Raw genomic sequence first — 19,558 nt, forward strand, 5'->3', positions numbered from 1 at the left:
TAGATACAATTTATCCGAGTACAGACTAAGAGAGGACTATACTGAAATTTAGGGAGAAGTTAGACAGGGGAGGGAAGAGAGAGGTGGGGTTTAAGGGGTGTATGGACTGAGGGTGACCTTTACTTGAAGAGGAGGGTCTTTACCATTTTACGGAATGTCAATAATGAGTTCTGCCTTACATAAATTACTTTCACATGAAGTACATTGAAAGCATATCTATTGAGTACTATTTATTGAAAAAAAAATTTATTAAGAAAAATATTTATTGAAAACAGAGTATAAAAAAAGATAAGATGAAAAACAGAAAAAATCGTTAAAACGCTTTCAATGCTAGGCTGGGAGTAATGAGGATCTCTACCACCATGAGTTATGTTACTTAGATGGATGTCTGAAAATCCCTAAGATGCCTGAGCATTGATGCTTATATAGAACCACACAATGGGGGACACAATTTGAGTGCCCACCTCAAAAACTGAGTGACATCTGAATGAGACACCAATGAATGCATGCCTCTCCAGGCCCTAAGGCACAAGAGATGGAACTGCTAGGCCCTTTTCAAGACTGGCCTGTAGGAATGCTAGAATCACTGGGATAGGCGCATTGGTGTGCCATAATGGAAAAACTTCCAGTTTTTTTGCATAAGCCACCAATGTCGCAGGCTTCTCTGTTCTAAGAAGAGTCAGAACAACCTCCAAGAAACTTATGAATTAGGGCCATGTGCTCGAGAGTCAAACTGTAAGACCAAAGAGCTATGGATTCTCCATCAGATCTGGGCCTTGAGGAGCCCCAGATGAACCGGCAGCTTGCCTCTTTGCAGACACACCAGAACCGTATACCAAGGCCGGAGGGGCCAGTCCAGAGCTACCAGATCACCAGCCCCTGATGGTTTGTTATTCAGTGGATGATCCTGCCCACCATGGCCCACAGTGGAAACACAGAGCAGAAGATCGATGGGCCAGAATTGGATGAGGGCAATCAGGCCTGCGCATCCTGTTTCAGTCTGTTGACTGTAGAAGTGATCTATCTACGCATTCTTAACTGCGGCCATGAGATCCATGTCCGGTCTTTCCCAGCGCTGCACAATGAAGGTGAATGCCCCCTGGGACAGAGACAACTCCCCCCTGGAGAAAACTGGCCTGAATGTTCTCTACTCCTGCCACGTGGGCAGCCGAGAGGACTTGCAAGTGAGCTTACAGCCAGTGGAACATCATCTGTGCCTCTAGATGTAGGGGAGAGCTTCTTATTCCTCCCTGCTTGTTCATATATGCTATTGCTGTGCCATTGTCCAAAAATACACAGACTGCCTTCCCTGCGAGGAAAGATTGCAACCCCTTCAGTGCCAAACAATTGGCTCTCAGTTCCAGACAATTTATGGACTGCTTGTTTTCTGATGAGTTCCACTTTCCATGGAGAACGCAAGCACAACAGTGGGCCCCCCCAGCTGCTCAGGCTGGTGTCAGACGTGAGTGTCACCCATAAATTGATTCTGAGAGGTATGCCGCTTGATAAGGCATCCCCCTGGTAGCATCAACGTAAGCTGTGTTTTGCCCCCAAAATCCATGGGATCTGCATCTGCAGGGAGTGGCTTTGTGGTAACCTCCTGGAAAGAAGAGTCTTTGAATGGCCGCATATGAGCTCTCGTCCAGGAACAACTTCCAGGAAGGCCGCCATCAAGCCTAGCACCTGCAGGTAATGCCCATCTACAGGGTTCAGAAAGGCAGGATCTGCTTCCCAAGCTTCTGTTTGTGTGGCTCAGGAAGGAAAAACATGTCCCTGTGCCATGACAAACTGGGTTCTTACCAAGCACTAAGTTGGCTGAAGATGGCTCTTTCGGAAGTTGACTATCCAACCAAAGCTCTGGAGGAGATTCACCAGCTGCACCACGTGCCCGCCTTCCCTTTGTGATGGGGCTCTGATCAGCCAAGGATCTAGGTAAGGTTGCACCGGGATGCCCATCCTACATAGGTGGACTGCTAAAACCACCATCACCTTGGGAAAGGTGTGTGGAGCTGTGGCCAAACCTAAAAGGTAGCATCACAAACTGGAAGTGTCGCTGAAGAACTTTGGAGCTTAACTGAAAAACAAAAAATATCAAAAAAGGGGTTTTGGAAGTGAAGGCAGCTATCCCTAACCCCAGAAACCCTCAAAACTGGAGTTTTCAGACTCACCCCCCCCAAACCATTTTCACCATAGAAAACAATGGGAGTACTCACTGTGATTTCTAGTGCCTGTCAGCTTGCAGCAGCCTGCCAACAGGGAAAGGATTTCTGCCTCAGAGAGTGTCAGGGAAAGGTCCACCTTTGAAAATCTTCTGGCTACCAATCAGGCAGACCCCACTCAAAGACTCTAACCTCCGAAAGTCCACATGATGCATCATTGGGAGAAACTTTGCAGCTGGCTTTCTGATACCCAGAAGGTTGTTAGACAGGGGCCACACAGCCTGCACTCAAGCCTCTGATAAAATCAGCAGGCGAGCAAGCTCCTGAAAAGACTCAAAGCAGGCTGGCTCAGAGAGATTGGCCTGGAAGCAGCAGTCCACCCATGTGAAACTGCTTCCTTTTTCCAGCAGAGTAAGTCCAAGAAGGAGACCTCTGAGCTCCAAAGTCATACAGAAAATTTGAAAACAGACAACAAAGATACCTGAAAATAATCAAATGAAACAGATCAGATCACCCTTGCAAAAGGAAAAACTGAAAAGGGAGCTGATCTTAACTGTAGAAGGGGAGGAGTTCAGAGTTCTTGAGCGACACCCTTCTGCAACAGCTAATATATAGAATCCTATGTTTTCACTACAGAATTAGGGCTTAGGGTGGTTAGGCAGACAAACTTAAGAGAATTTTTAGAATCATCACTAGATAAAGTCACTAAGGGCTCTTTTTACAAAGGTGCATTAGGGTCCTAAAGCGCGGAATAGCTCGAGCTAAAATGCTGTGTGCCAATCCGGGTGCATGCATGCTAATCCGGGTACATGCGTGCTAATCCAGTGTGCGCGCTAAAAAAAAAGCTAGCACACCTTTGTAAAAGGAGCCCTAAGACAGCTACTCTGTTAGTAACTCTGTGTTCGACTGAGAAGAAAATGGTTGACGATGATGACGACATACTTACAGAAAAAAAAATGTGCCTTTCTATGGGCAGAATGTTTTGATGTTTCCTGATAGCGCCAGAGCAACATAATTAAATCGCAAGGCTTCTTTTCAGCTGAAAGCACAGGTTTTGGCATTAAGAGGAACTTTCTAAACATTCCTTGCAAAATGCCTGGCTACATATGTGAAGCATTCTTTTGTTTTATTTTGGATCATGTGCAATTAGATTTTTTTGTCGTCTAAAACAGCTAATTAGCTAGTGATCTATAGGGGCTTAAGACAGTAATAGCCTGTATTATTCTTTACTTAAATTTATTTTAACATTCATGACACATGGAATTACTTGGTTTTGTTTCTCCCTTGATGTAGACTGGATTGTGATTGTACAGCTTTATGATGAGATTGTTTCTTAATACTTGTAATTTTCTAATTTAAACAAAACAAAAAAAATCATCCTTCTTTATGAATGCATCAGCGTTCTCAGATAAGTGAGGCTGGAGCTAATCCACTGAAGCCTCTTTACAACTTGTTTCACAAAGACAATGAACATCAAAAATAAAAGCTTCTACAGCTATTAGATCCAGTGCACAGTCACTCGAACTCTGACTGCTTTTCCTGGTCTCCCTGCTGGAGAGTCCACAAAAAGGTCCAGGAAGGGACGAAAGAACTCAAGTTTGAATCTCTCCCAAATAATCTCCAGTACCCATTGGTCTGAAGTGATCTTGTCCATGCCCCCCAATAGGCCATTAACTTCCCACCGAACCTTGGAGGTTCAGCTGTTTTGGCATCACAACTGCCTCTTGAGGACAGACGTGGGTCGGGATCCTGAATATTGGGGGTGCCTTCCCAAATCTCTGTCTTGTGCCTTGAAATGTTCTCCGGACTAAAGATCCTCCTGAGTACTGGCGAGAACGCCTAGAGTTGCAAAAATTACCTCGACCTGATTAGAGAATGACACGGGGGAAATAATTTGTCCCAGTGAGCTCTGTCCCCGTCCCCATCCTGTCCCAGTGAGCTTAGTCCCCGTCCCCACAAACCATCTCCCTTCTGTGTTCCTATTTTCCCCATTTCTAATATCTCCCCTCTGAATCTGTATACTCCCTCCAGTGTCCATCATTGCACCCCTCCCCCGTGTCTATATACCATCCTCATGTATCTCCCCTTTATGTCTCTGTACCTATGCCCCCATGTACATAATTTCCCCTTTGTTTCTGTTATCTTCCTGTGTCCCGATTTCTCCTTTCCAAACCCATCCAGTTTTTTTCCCTCTTTCTCCCCCCCTCTTCCAGCATCTGGCTCACCTGTCTGTCCTTCTGCTCCTTCTCTTTCCTACTCCTCGGCCAGTTTTGCTTTGGTGTCCTTTTTCCCCCAAGCTCTATGGGAAACTAATATTTTTTTTTTAAAGGTTCATTTCAGCTGGGTCCTCTGTACCAGCCCCTTCCCTCCCTCTCGCCCGCCGCGGTCCATGCATCTCCCTCACTCCCTTGCCTTTACATTCAGAGGCAATTTTTCTCTTAACAAGCAGCCGGAGCATTTCCTTAAGTCGTCTGCGGCTGGCTGCCTGCCTGAAACACTTCTCCTCTGCTCCGACACAACTTCCTGTTTCCAGTTGCGTTAGAGGAGAAATTTCAGGCAGCCAGCCAGCCGCACGAGACTTCAGAAAATGCTCCGGCTGCTTGTTAAGAGGAAAATCGACAGCGAAGGTAAAGGCAAGGAAGGGAGGGAGATGCTCGGACCACATGATCGTTTTTTGGGGTTTTTTTTTAAGTATTTTGTGTGCGTTCCCTCAATTGACTGTGGGGATAAGGCCATTCACTGCTCCATGGGGCTGTGAATAGCCTTGTTGTCCCCGTACCCGCAGCGACCAGGTTTTTTTTCCATCCCTGTTTCGGCAGGTTACCCGCGGCTAGCTGCAGGTAACAGTCACCGTGTCATTCTCTAGACCTGACCCCCTAGAGGTTCTCGGTCTGCTTTCTGGTAAAAGACTTTGGCTTGCGATCCTGTACACTGGCCATGAGGTCATCCAGACCTTTCCCAAAAACTGTTATTCATTAATGGGTAACCTGCTCAGTGCCACCTTGGAGGATGAATCCCCCAATCCACAGCATTCTGTGAGCAGAAAGATGGCTCAATATCCTGACGATATCACTCTTGACATGAGAAACTAATGATCGCTTCTGGTCTCTGCCTTCATTTATCCGACAGCGGGTTGGTTCTGTTTATGTCAGGTAATCGAGGCTTTATTGTATCTGCTACTGGGAAACTGAATGTGCTAGCAGAATCCTTCACCTCAGTTGCAGATGCAGAGCATGAGTCTAATCTGATTCAAAATAAGGGGACCACAAAAATATGCAGAGAAAAACTGAAACTAGAGATAGACTATTTTTCTGGTGCTGCATGCAAGAAATGCACATCTTCCTATTGAGTGCAAATTCAAAAACTAAACTGAAAATAAAATCACTTTTCCTACCTTTCTTGATAAATGGTTTCTAATCATCCGGTTCCCATTTTATGGTTCTGCTTCCCTCTCTGCCTGTGCTCTTAACTCTGTTCCCAGGAGCCTCTTGTCCATTTCCTATTTATTTTTGTCACTTCCCTTCTTCACTTCTTGTTCTACATCTGTGTTTAGCACTGATCTTTCATGTTCAGCTTTCTCCCCCTCTCCCTTTCTCTTCATGGGCAGCATTTCACCCTCTCCCTTTGAGGGTGCACGCTCTCTCTTCCCCCCCCCCTCCTGTTCCCTCCCTCAATCAAGCTGTGCAGTACCAAACTTTACTGGTAGAAGTTAGGCCAGGGACTAGGAGCACCACCCTGAACACCTATTGCTTTCTTGAAGTAGATAAATACTGGAGTTTTACAATGAGTACCAGCCCTCCTTAAACCGGTGATGTAATTGGAAAAGATCGGTTTTTCTTCCATCTACTGGCAAGAGGGGATACACCCATTTATTCAGGATATTACAGCACAGAGACTAAGGAAGAAATCTTTCTGTGAAATCTATAATACATATTAAAATATATAACCTAAACCTTTATTTTCTAGGAAAGTGGGCCTATACATTGATACTTTAAACTTGATTTTAATTTCTCTCTTATCTCCCTACCAGATCACTTCAAATCACTGGGGACAGAATGAGCCAAACCTAGTTTCATTGCCTTACATTTAGGGATGATTTGAGTCAGATTCCTTGAAGAAAATCAGTACATGTTCACAGTTGTGATGGTTCAATACTAGGACTGGCTCATAATGCCCATTGAAGCTTGCAGTTATATGTTAAATAATTTTTAACTAGATACCTTGAGGTCTGAGGTCAAGATCAAGGTCTGCCTTATTTCCCCTGTCAACCATTAAAAGTAGGTCTGGTTTTCAGGGCAATCAAAAATAAGCAAACTAGCTTATTTCTTATATCCAATAGAGGTAAGAATATCTCACAAATCATCATTATGGAGCAGCCTGAAAGACAGACCTGTTAATGGTTCAATATTTAACAAATTATTTGGCAAATACTTATGCACTGTAACACAGTATTTCTCTATGAAAAAGTTTAAAAAAGTTTAATCATTCAATTAAACACACAAATTCAAAACTAATGTAATATTTATTAAACACAATTGCCAAAGATCTATAGCTCGATTACCCTCATCCTTTCAGAGGCTCAATTGGGAGCTTTGCTTTTTTTAAAACTAAGTAAAAAAACAAAAACTTTAAAAAATAATCCAAATTACAACATTTTTATCCAGCAAATCTTATTGCAAGATGATATATTTATAGCCCACCTGGAAATACATCACAAAAATGCTACTTATTTCTCCTCTCTCCCACTCTCCCACAGGGAGGATAACACTCGCATCCTCCCTGTCTTGTCAGCTCGCAATTTCAGGGTCATTTTTGACACTCTCTTTCTCTGCATAAATCCAACACATTGCAAAAACCTATGGTTTCTTTCTCTATAATATACCAAAATCTGACCCTTCCTCTAAGCACACTCTCACCTAGACTATTCTTGAGAACTTAGATCGGGTGGTCACGTCGTGAGAAGCTAGTATTAGTAAAGGATAGTAGCCCTGAGGAAACTCCCTCTACGGGTGAAACATGTTGGCTTATTTATCCCTTGTCATCCACCATCCCGGTTAAGCTAAGTATTGATTCAAATACTTCTTATAAAATATTTATGATATTAATCTTAAGTTATAAAAATTTTGGAAAAATATAAGAAAATAGAAAAAAACCACACTTTAAGACTTAACTAGTTTTACACTAACATTGACCCGGTGACGATTGGGTGCATAAAGCTAGGGTCATGATCATGTATTGAACCCTTGGTGGCATCTCTGAGGGCCGTGAAGAAAAAGGAAAAAGTAAACAATTAATAGAAGGCATTTAAGGGAGGTCTAGAATACCACCCCCACTTATAGTCTACATTCTAGCCTTGTATTATTTATCAGCCAAGCCTACTACACAATTCATTAATATACATAGAAACATAGAAGCATGATGACAGATAAAGGCCAAATGGCCCATCCAGTCCACCAATCCGCAGTAAATCACGAGCCTCAAATAAGTCTATTTCTGTCTCTACCACCTCTACCAGGAGACTATTCCACACATCTATCACCCTTTCTGCAAAAAAGTATTTCCTTAGATTACTCCTGAGCCTATCACTTCTTAACTTCATCCTATGTCCTCTCAATCCAGAGCTTCCTTTCAAATGAGATTAGACTCATGTGCATTTACACCATGCAAGTATTTAAAGGTCTCTATCATATCTCCCCTCTCCCGCCTTTCCTCTAAAGTATACAGATTGAGATCTTTAGTCTGTCTCCATATGCCTTATGTATGTCTAGCAGTGTTACAGAAATGATAAGTAGTAGTAGTTATGGTCCTGTATGAATAACTTAAGTCAGATAGGGAGGATCTATGGCAGGGGTAGGGAACTCCGGTCCTCGAGAGCCGTATTCCAGTCGGGTTTTCAGGATTTCCCCAATGAATATGCATGAGATCTATTTGCATGCACTGCTTTCAATGCATATTCATTGCGGAAATCCTGAAAACCCGACTGGAATACGGCTCTCGAGGACCGGAGTTCCCTACCCCTGATCTATGGGATGAGAACAGCACTGGAGCTTGTAGCTTGCCAGCAATTCCTATGCTTTTACTAGTGCTGCACGATTTCTGATTCACATTGATTCACTTTGGGTGAATTGATTTGATTCGGTGACCTATCCTCTTCCCCGTGCCTTCCTAAAGCAGGAGCGGCAGCGCTGCCTCTTACTGGCCTGCCGCTCCTGCTTTAGGGGGGCGAGGGTCAGTCAGAAGAGCTGCAGAAATCCTGTTTTTACCTTGTTCTGTGTTTTAGCGCTCTTTGCTGCATCCTCCGGCTTCCCCCCGGGTCTCCCGCTCTTACCAAGCCTGCAGAGAGGATCGCCGGTGCTCTAGCGATCCTGCCGTCGTCCTCAGAAGCACGTTCCCTCTGACACAATCCTGCCCCCGACGTCAGAGGAGGGGTGGGACCGCGTCAGAGGGAACATGCTTCTGAGGACGATGGCAGGAGCGCTAGAGCACCGGCAATCCTCTCTGTAGGCTGCGGTAAGAGTGGGAGGTCCATGGGATGCCGGAGGACCTGCAAAAAAAAAAAGGGGGGGGGGAATATACAGGCCTTTCAGGTCTTCAGGGGAGGGGGCAGGCCTTCGGGGGGGCCCTAATCTAAAAGTACACAGAGGGAGGGAAGGGAGAAGGGGTAATGCTGGACAGGGAGAAGGTAAAAGGAAGGAGAAAGGTAGGAAAAGGAATGGTGCTACACACTGGAGGGGAGGGTGAGATGGTGCATGGGGAGAGAGCATGTTGGGTTGGGGGGTGGGAAGGAGGAATGCCACTCGAGAGAAGAGGCAAGGACAAAGAGAGAAAGTGTGCAGGAGGCAGAAAGTGTTGGACTTATAGAGAAGGCATGATGGAAGGGGAGGACAGAATGAAGGGAAGGAGAAATGTTACACTGGGGAAGGAGGGAGAGATATTGGATGAAAGAGTAGTTTAGAAAAGGAGAGATGGTAGATCTGGGGATGGTGGGGTTCATTGCTACAGCTGCGGTAATGGAGATGAAAAAAGGGAAGTTGCCAGACCTCCAGGGGAGGGAAAGGAAATGGAAGGGGAGGACAGAGATGGAAGATGGATGGTTAGTATGGAGAAAGAAGAAAGGAGACCCTGGCAAACAAGTTATCAGAAGACAACCAGATTTGAATAATGACTAGACAACAAAAGGTAGAAAAACTAATTTTATTTTCTGTTTTGTGATTACAATATGTCAGATTTGAAATGTGTATCCTGCCAGAGCTGGTGTTAAGACCACAAACATGAGCTAGGATTTAACAGAGGGAGGAAAAGTCTTGTTTGTTTGTTTATAGCATAGCGTCAGTGTGGGTAGGAGAGGGCAAAGGGGTTGAAAAGGCTATAAAATAAACCCACCAGAATGCTGGGGAAAAAACAACAACAACAACATAAAAAACCACCCACTTGGGCAGGAAAATCGAATCGAAATTTTTTTTTCCTGAATTGGGCAACACTAGTTTTACCCCTTTTGGATTGTAGAAGCTATTCATTGAAGAATTATGGAGTGTTTGTTTCCAGCAAGGAAGAATTTGATTTTTGGGAAGTAGAGAATATATGCTTCCTTTCCTTCTTAAAAACACTGCAGCTGTCACACGAACATTAATAGTTGTCATATTTGGCATATGAAAAAGGAAAAGCGATTTACCTTCAGCTGCTCTTTTGAAAAACACTTTGCAGCTGCCACAGGTGAGAGCGCCGTAGTGGCAGCCAGAAGCTTCATCACCACAGATCAAGCATGTCTTCTGTGGTGGGAAGTAATAGTCTATAGGCAAACCATGCTCCCTCCCAGTTTCCAACCTGTAGGAAAAGAGAAAACAAAAAAGAATTAGGAAGAACAGAGAGAGGAATACAGAAGGAGGAAAACAGAACCAACAGTTAAGGAGTCTCAAACATGAGTTCATAGGTTAAGTACCAGAACTTAAAAATAGCAGTGTTATGTTATTTACCACATAAAAAAAAAAAAGACTTAAAAAAATCACTTTAGGGCAGGGATATCAAAATACCTCTTCGAGGGCCGCAATCCAGTCGGGTTTTCAGGATTTCCCCAATGAATATGCACGAGATCTATTAGCATACAATGAAAGCAGTGCAAGCAAATAGATCTCATGCATATTCACTGGGGAAATCCTGAAAACCTGACTGGATTGCGGCCCATGAGGAGGGAGTTTGATATCCCTGCTTTAGGGTGATTAATAAGATTTTTTAAAAATCACTTTAGGGTGGATAGCCAGACCTTAACTGCTGTATGAATATTTTATTTATTTCTTCCATTTGTGCGTCGCACATACCTATAACAAGCTCTTGGCGACAATATGACTCACATGAATAATGCATTGAATTCCAAAAAGGGGAAGAGCCAACAAGCTTGTACACAGAAGCAAAGATGAATGTTGCAAAGGCAGTAAGTTATATGATATGTGTTAGAAAACATTAACATAAGCAGTGTCATGAAGCAGAGGGACTGCCTCAGAAGTGACCTATAAAAAGCATTTCTTCACAGAAAGAGAGGTGGAACCTCCAAATCACCTGCTAATGCATGCATTGAGAAAACACCCAACCCTGATGTTTGCGGACACATGATTAATACCAGGAAATCCTTGAAGATAAAGGGGAAAGAAGACAGAAATTTAGTAAGATCTATGGTTTAACAGCTCTGAGGGTCCCGAGATCTATTTTCCATTGTACTCGTAGGTTTCTGCCTTGCGGGTCACACATAAAGCTGCCAATTGTTTCTCATCTTGGATACAGAAACTCTTCATACATAAGCTAAACTCCTCTAATCCAGTGAGTTTGAAAATGAAGTTGAGGTCTTGTTCCAATTTTCTGTTCATTGTCCCCCTTGCAGAGAACCAAAAGTCAAACCATATATAACTCAAATTTTGGAAACCAACACCACCATAGAACACTAAGCAGAATGTGACCTAGAGAGGAATGGACCTCCTACTACCGTCTTAGGATATATTATATGAAAAGAGGAAAATAGATAACAGAGCATGCCAGATCAGCACTGACCCCTGTATATTAAACCTCCCATAGCAACTTCAGTATTATCCTGTGAATGTTGGTATAACACATTTAAAGAAACAGGAAACAATTTGCCAATATCTTCTTCCGAATATTCTGATAGAAATGTATGATTGTCTGCATTCCAAAATTTTTGACCTTCATTTGTTCCTGTCTGTAAATACTCTTTTGCTTCCTTAACTACTGAAATTTGATTTGGTGTATTTGACATCTTATATGGGGGGGGGGAGATGTTAATGAAGTTATCCAATTATGTCCATGTTATATGTATGGAAACCGCAGGGAACACAAGATATTTATGTGATATGTAAACCACATAGTTGTCTGTGGTATATAAATTTTTTAATAAATAAATAAATTCTGACATGGGAGAGGGCTCTGGAATAGGGGACATGACTGTACTATGTTAAACCCACTGTGTAAATCTTTACATTGGTTATATCCATCAAAAGATATTTTTTAACACATTTTTTCTTCAGGGTAGGAAAAGCCTCAGACTAGACCAGGGGTAGGCAATTCCGCACCTTGAGAGCCGATGCCAGGTCAGGTTTTCAGGATATCCACAATGAATATGTATGAGATGAATTTGCATGCACTGCCTCCTTGAGATGCAAATTTATCTCATGCATATTTATTGCAGATATCCTGAAAACCTGACCTGGCTCCGGCTCTCGAGGACCGGAATTGCCTACCCCTGGACTAATGTCTCAGACCCTCCCCTTTTCAATCACTGGTTCAAAAACCTCCCTTGGTCCATTTTTAACTTTTCTTTCCATACAGAACACAGATTTTGGTCGCAGCAAAATAGAAACTTTTTTTCACTTATCTTTGAAAATCAGAAGAGGTTCTTTGTACTCTCTATGGTATGGCATCTATAAACCAGCACAAAAGTAGTCCAATGCGGCCAGATGCATTCCAGCTGCTGTCAGGGCAATTACGGTACAGCTGCTTTTATCCAGCACAACTAAGGAAGGTTTTAAAGCTGATGATCAAAAAGGGGAGGGTCTGGAAATTTGTATCATCCCCTAGTCCAGGGGTCTCAAAGTCCCTCCTCGAGGGCCGGAATCCAGTCGGGTTTTCAGGATTTCCCCAATGAATATGCATGAGATCTATTAGCATACAATTACATTACATTACTGATTTCTATTCCGCCAATACCTTGCAGTTCAAGACAGATTACAAAAGAAGTTATCTGGCCATTTCCAGAGGAATTGAAGAGTCGAACGAGTTGCTTCAGAGAATTGGGATGAGTCTTGCGGTGTTAGTTTGTCTTCAAGGATTTCTTGAATAGGATGGTTTTTATTTCTTTTCTAAATGATTTGTAGTCTGGAGTCGTTATCAGTAAATTGGAGAGTTGGTAGTCTAGTTTTGCTGCTTGAGTGGCTAGAAGGCCATCGTACAGTTTTTTTTGTTTGACGTCTCTGATTGGGGGATGCGTGAAAGGTTTGTGTGTTCTCCTGTGTCTGGTTGAGGCAGTTTGGATTAGGCGGTTGTTTAGGTAGGCTGGGCTATCTTCATTTATGGCTTTAAATAGTAGGCAGTAGAATTTGAATTGCACTCTTGCTTGTATTGGGAGCCAGTGTGAGTCGAGGTATGCCGCCATGATGTGATCATGTTTCCTCAAGTAATAGATAAGTCTTAGCGTTGTGTTTTGAACTGTTTGTAGTTGTTTTATCATGGTTGTGGGGCAGGGGAGATAGAGTATGTTGCAGTAGTCTAGAAGACCTATGACTAGGGACTGGACCAAGAGCTGGTATTGTTTTCTGTCAAAGAATTTTTGAACTTGCCTTAAGTTCTCATGACCTCGAATGATTTTTGTATTGTTTTGTTGATTTGTGGTTGCATGCTACAGCCCTTGAAACCATGTGTGTACCTTGTCTTTGATTCCTATTGTTTCTAGCATTTGTAGTAGGATGTTGTGGTCCACCAGGTCAAATACTGCGTTGAGATCCAGCTGTATAATCAGTATTTTTCTACCTATGCTGAGGTGTTGTCCTTTTCCTGGCCACACCGACCCTGATTCCAACTGGCACAACTGGGTAACCCTTTCCGAGACCACTTATCATGCTCTTGCCCCTTTATCTACTAAACCTATCTCCTATTCCCGCAAGGCTCCCTGGTATCTTCCATACCACAGGAAATTGAAGCAGAAATGCCGAGCACTGGAGCGTAAATTGAAAAAATGTGTCCAGGAGGGAACCTAGTAGTGTCTCTGTGCTGTAGTTGGTTCTGAAACCAGATTGTGTAAGGTGGAGTATGTTGTGGTCTTCTAGGTAGTTGATGAGGAGTTTGGCTACCAGGCCTTCCATAAGTTTGACATAAAGTGGTATTGAGGCTATGGGTCTATAGTTGGATGGTTGATCTGTTGCTCCTTTAGGGTCTTTTAGGATCGGGGTGACGATTTCACTGAGGTCTTGCGGGAAAAGGCCATCTGTGAGCATGGTTTGTATCCATTGTAAGAGGAGAGCATGGAATTTGGTACTGGAGGATTTTAATAGGTAAGGAGGGCAGTGGTTGAGATCGCTGGTTGTTTGGCTTATTTTTTGTAGAGTTTGTTAAGATCGGACCATTGTATTGTGGGAAAGTGAGACCAGGTTCTGTCTGCCGCTGCTGAATCTTTTTCTGAGGGGGGCATTGTGATCTCTTCTAGGTGGATTGGGCTTTCGGAGAGGGTAGTCCTGGCAGTTGTGATTTTGTTTTTAAAAGTATTCGGCTAAAAGTGTAGCTGAGGGGGGAGACGCTCCGTTATTGGCCAGATAGGGTTTGGTGTCTGTGAGTTCTTTTAGTATTTGGAATAGTTTTTTTGTGTCTTGGGTATGTTTGCCTATTAGGTTGGTGTAGTGTGTTTTTCTTTTTTCTTTTAGTTTCAGCTTGTATTGATGGTTTAGTTTTCTCCATGCTGTTTTCGTGGGTTCTTCGTTATTCTTTCTCCATTTTATCGAACCATTTGTCTGATCGTCTGCAAATTCTGGTCTTTATTTGTAATGGGGTTAGCTCGTCTAGGGTAGCTGTGCTTAGCTTGCACCATTGTGAGACGAAGTCCTTGGGGTTGCATTCTTGGATTTCTGCATCTGTTGTGGTCCAGAATTTGGAGGGATCGATGTATTTACGAGAGTTGTAAATTGATCTTTGGGGTTTTGGCCCGCCAGGCACTATTTTGCGGCCCACGGTCTGTATTATTGCTGTCTATACTAGTGCTGCTCATTCTATGCATGTCCTACGGCTTCCCCCTTAGCCTCTTGCTCTTACCTTCAGATAATTACCGCAGCCTGTAGAGAGGATTGTCGATTCTGTAGCAATCCTTGCAGGCTGCTGTCGTCCTCAGCAGCACGTTCCCTCTGCCGTGATCTTGCCCCTGACGTCAAAGGAGGGGCGGGACCATGGTAGTCCTCTCTGCAGGCTGTGGTAATTACCTGAAACTAAGACTGGGAGGCCAGGGGGGAAGCTGGAGGATGCTTCAAAGAAGGGGGAAACATGCAGGCCTTCGGTGGGGGGTGGGGGCGAAAATTTATAAACTATAAAGAGTTTTACCTCATGCAAAATTGTCATTTGTTTAATAAGACATTAACTATTTTTTCTGCGGCCCTCTCAAGTACCTACAAATCCAAAATGTGGTCTTGCAAAGGGTTTGAGTTTGAGACCACTGCTCTATGCCATTTGAAAGAGGGCAAATATCTAATTATTCCCTTCTAGAATTGGATACTTCTTAAATTTAATAAAAATATTTTGGCACAAGTGTCAAACCTTAAAAAAAAGAAGTCATATTGAGCATTGGAAAATAATAATAAACTAATAAAAATAGTACACATTTAGGGCTCTTTTTACTAAGCTGTGATAGCGGTTTTAGCGTGTGCTTAGTGCTTGCATTATTGCCACGCATGCTAAACGCTAACACCAGCAATGAGCTGGCGTTATTTTTCCCGCGTAGCGCGGGGGTTTACGGGCACTAAAAATGCTAGCGCATCTTAGTAAAAGAAGGGGTTAATTTTCCACACCACCAAATTTCCCCATCCCGCCCCACCCAGCTATTTTTTCATGCCACCCGGCTGGAAAAAATTTCTGGGAAGAACACTGCAGTTCATAATCCAACATAAACTCAAGCTCTGCCTCAGGTAAGTAGCCTGCAGTCATGTCCTGGGCAGTTCCATACTGTTCCCAACAGGAACAAGGGAAAAGCAAAAAAAACACACAAAAAAAAACCACCAACAACAATTCCACTCCACCTGGGCTTTAGGTTAACAGTCCTGAGCTTCACCAGGTCCTTGCAGTTCAAACACCAAAACAAAAACTTCAGCGAAATGCAGTTGTAAAACTTTGCTTCTCTAGGCTACCTGGGGACTGAGAACAGAATTGCTGGGTTCACTTTTAATAAACACCCACAAAATTCCCAAACCGAGGTCTTCTGTGAACCCTCCCCCAATTCTGGAAGTCACCCTGTTGCAATGCAGCAAACAAAAAAACACACCAGCTTCCTTAGTGCTCAGTCCTAGCTGGTGTAGAGCAGTTCAATTAGTGCTGTGCACAATTCCAGCACTGCTTCCAGCCCAGCCCCCCCATTGCTGTGCAGCAACAACAACAACAAAAACCCCTTCACAATTACAGTTCCTTGGTAGCTACTTCATTAGCAAATTGTCCCAACAAAAATATCCAAAAAGAACAAATTAAATCACTGGCAGGAAATTGCCAAACTCGCATCTGTTCTGCTGTGTCCCTGGGCATTTCAAATGCTATGTCCATGCTTTCCTCTGGGGCTTTCAGCTCTGTAGTCTCCTGGGGTGCAGGGCCTTCCCATCCCATAGGCTCCTGCCTTGTGCTTTGCCCTGGCCAAAAGAGCCCTATCTGCCAGGTCTTCCTGAGCTGCCTGCTTCACAGTCTTTGAGAGTTGTTTTAAGCTGTTAAAGCCACTCCCCTAGCTTACCTGGCTGGGGCACAGGTCTGTATGCTCTCTGGCTCCCTCTCAGTTCACTGGGGATATTACAGTTTAAGAACTGACTGGACTTTCTAAGGGAGCTTGCTCTCCTGTCAGGCTCTGACTCTAGAATGGGTTCTGGTTCAGAGACAAGCTCATTCTCTTCAGGATAGGCAGCCCTGTCCTCTACAGCCTCTGAGGCTCTACCTTCATCTGGTTTCCTGCCTCTGAGAACTGGTTTAGCCCCTGACTTAACCCTGACAGGTTCATCCCTAGGGATGGAAATGTCACAATGCGCAGATGCTGAAGGCCCCGCAGCAGCCCAGCAGAGAACATCAGCGTCAGGCTCTTTTAGCACTGGCATGCATATGGTAAGCACAGTGCCGGTCAGTGAAGGGAGGATGTGGACAGCAGCGCCAATCATCTTGGTCGCAAAGAGAGGAGAGAAGAGCAGCACTGGTGGTTTGGGGAGTATTTGCAGTGGAAGATAACAGAAATGGTGGCCTTGGGGGAGGGGGGGGAACCTTTTTTTTCCAGTTGCTTGAGTTCTGGTTAACAGAGAGACTACTATAGTAGAAGGAAAGGGGAAAGTGGATGGAGGGAAATGTTGCATGACTGAAGGACAATGCATTTCTCAATAGAAAAAAAAAAAAAAGAGAGAATGCATTTAGAAATAACAACCTTGAGGATATTTAGAAACATGACAGCAGATAAAAGGCCAATTGGCCCATCCAGTCTATCCTTCTGCAGGATCCACTATCTTCTCTCTCTAAGAAATCCCACGCTTTCTTGAATTCTGGCACAGACTGTCTCCACCTCTACTGGGAAACTATTCCAGCATCCATCACCCTTTCTGTAAAAAAAAGTATTTCCTCAGATTACTCCTGAGCCTGTCACCTCTTAACTTCATCCCATGCACTCTCGTTCCGGAATTTTCCTTCATTTGAAAAAGGCCCCCTCCTGTACATTAATGCCACAGAGCTATTTAAAAGTCCCTATCATGTCCACTCTCTTCTGGCTTTCTTTCAGAGTATGCACATCAAGGTCAACGTCGGATCAATTTTGTAGCAGCCCTCTGGATCGACTCCATCCTATTTATATCTTTCTGAAGGTGCGGTTTCCAGAACTGTAAGTGGGAAGTCACCAAGTTTTCTTAAAATTTGATATGCCACCTAAAAAATTAAGATATTTGAACGTCTCGATCATGTCTCCCCTCTCTCTGCATTCCTCGAGTGAGTATAACTGCAATTTATCCAGCCGTTCCTCATATGGGAGATCCTTGAGTCTCAGGACTCAAGGATCTCCCATATGAGGAATGGCTGGATAAATTGCAGCTGTACTCACTCGAGGAACACAGAGAGAGGGGAGACATGATCGAGACGTTCAAATATGTCACAAGGTGGAAGAGGATATCTTCTTTTTCAAAGGATCCACGGCAACAAGAGGGCATCCATGGAAAATCAGGAGCGGGAAATTGCATGGCGACACCAGGAAATACTTCTTCACCGAAAGGGTGGTTGATCGCTGGAATAGTCTTCCACTACAGGTAATTGAGGCCAGCAGCGTGCCTGATTTTAAGTCAAAATGGGATCGTCAGTGGGATCTCTTCACAGAGAAAGGTAGGGGAGGATCATCGGTATGGGCAGATTGGATGGGCCATGGCCCTTATCTGCCGTTAGTTTCTATGTTTCTAATGGTGGGCAAGACCACGAAAAAGGATAAAGATTGGATCCGAGGTGGGGATGATAAAATGGCAGATCCCCTGGCGCTGGAGAATTTACTGCACATAACTACAACAACTCTCGGTGGTGGTTACCTCTGCACTTCAACCTCAGATGGAGCGTCTTTCTGACCAAATAGCACATTTGGAGACTAACTGGTGAGCTGGAGACCCGGGTGTCCGCCATGGAGGACGTTGCATGTGTCATAACGGATCATATCACGTGTTTGGAAACTCTGCTTGGCTCCCATTCTGAAAAGCTGGAGGACTTAGAAAATCGTTGTAGGAGGGATAACCTCCGTTTTATCAGTTTGCCTAAATCCCTGCCAGAACAAAAGCTTGGGGATTGGCCACCGTGAGAATGGGCTATTGGGCTTGAAGGACCATTGGTCTGACCCAGTAAGACTATTCTTATGTTCTTACGCAAGATTGGCTCCATAAGGAACTACCCCTTCCTGCTGGTATGGGCCCATTATGTTTTGAGCAGGCTTACCGCGTTGGCAAGCAGGGCAACAATCGGCAACATCCCAGAATGGTGGTGGCTAAGCTACACAATTACCTACTTAAAGTGGAGCTACGTAGGGCATATCGTCAAAAGTGGGATATGTTAGTCTATGATGGCACCGTAATTCATATCTTTCAAGATTATTCTCCAGCGGTCGAGGAACAGCACCGGAGTTTCCACCCCATGTGTGCTTCTCTGGTTTGTATTCCTTTAACCTGCAATTTTGAAAGTGAACCAAAATGGAGTGTGGAAGACTTTTGATTCCATAGAAGCTCGAGCTGGAGTAGATCATCTAACATGACTTTAGAGTTCTCTCTTTGCACTGCTTGTGATAAGAGTTCATCTGTTTGCCAATGCTGTCTTGTTATTTGATGTCACTTTGTGGTTTTTCTGTATAGAGATGCGATTGTTGGTGATCTCAGCCCTTGACATTTAATGTTGGGGACAGTGGGGAGGTCATGCGGGTACTGGGGTGGGGTGGAGGGTGGGTTGAGTGTTTTCTTGGGTACGCGATTGAGAGTACTTTTCTTTTTCTGCAGCCTTTACGGGTTGGGTTCTTTTCTTCTGTTTGCAAACATTCTTTAGAGAGGGTGTGAGGGCTGAGCACTCCCGCTCTTCGGTACTAGTTCATCATTAGGGGATATTTGGATTTGGAGTGTCCTGAGTTTCCTATCAAGGCATATTGCAACCTGGAATGTAGGGGGAATCACGTCGCCTGTAAAACATACTAAGATCCTGCAGGCTTTGAAAAGGCATAAAGTAGCAATAGCTTGTCTGCAGGAAACTCGTTTAACAGATGAGGAGTATCTGAAATTAACTAGATAGTGGGTGGGTGTTCTTTATGCCTCATCTGGGAGTCGCCAGGATGGCGTGGCGGTTCTCCTTCATAAAGCAGCTATGTGTAAGGCGGAGCTGCTCCAAAAGGATTCGGCGGGGAGATATCTTTTGTTGAGACTCCACATGTTTGGCAAGGAGATTATCTTATTTACTGTATATAGGCCTAATTAAGATGGTGCACCTTTCTTTAGGCATTTGTTCTCAGTTTGTACCCATTATATGTATCAGGAATTGTTGGTTGTCAGTGATATGAATTCAGTTGTTGATCCTTTATGGGATCGTTCGGCAGGATCTGCTCCTCTGAAATGCAGAGGACCGTCACTTATTTTCCTTTACTGAAGCTCTTCATTTGGTGGACGCATGGCGTTCCCTTCATC

The 19,558-nt window shown here is 43.9% G+C and overlaps 1 protein-coding gene across 1 annotated transcript in view; it reads right to left on the minus strand.

Annotated features, from left to right (window-relative positions):
• AR (androgen receptor) overlaps window positions 1–19,558 on the minus strand; it is a 214,922-nt gene that overhangs the window by 96,736 nt on the left and 98,628 nt on the right. The window contains exon 2 of the mRNA XM_033945498.1: window positions 9,832–9,983. Within this exon, the coding sequence (XP_033801389.1) occupies window positions 9,832–9,983 (152 nt within the window). The remainder of the gene's footprint in view (window positions 1–9,831; window positions 9,984–19,558) is intronic.

The sequence above is a fragment of the Geotrypetes seraphini genome, chromosome 5 (genome assembly GCF_902459505.1).
Source record: "Geotrypetes seraphini chromosome 5, aGeoSer1.1, whole genome shotgun sequence".
NCBI lineage: Eukaryota > Metazoa > Chordata > Amphibia > Gymnophiona > Dermophiidae > Geotrypetes > Geotrypetes seraphini.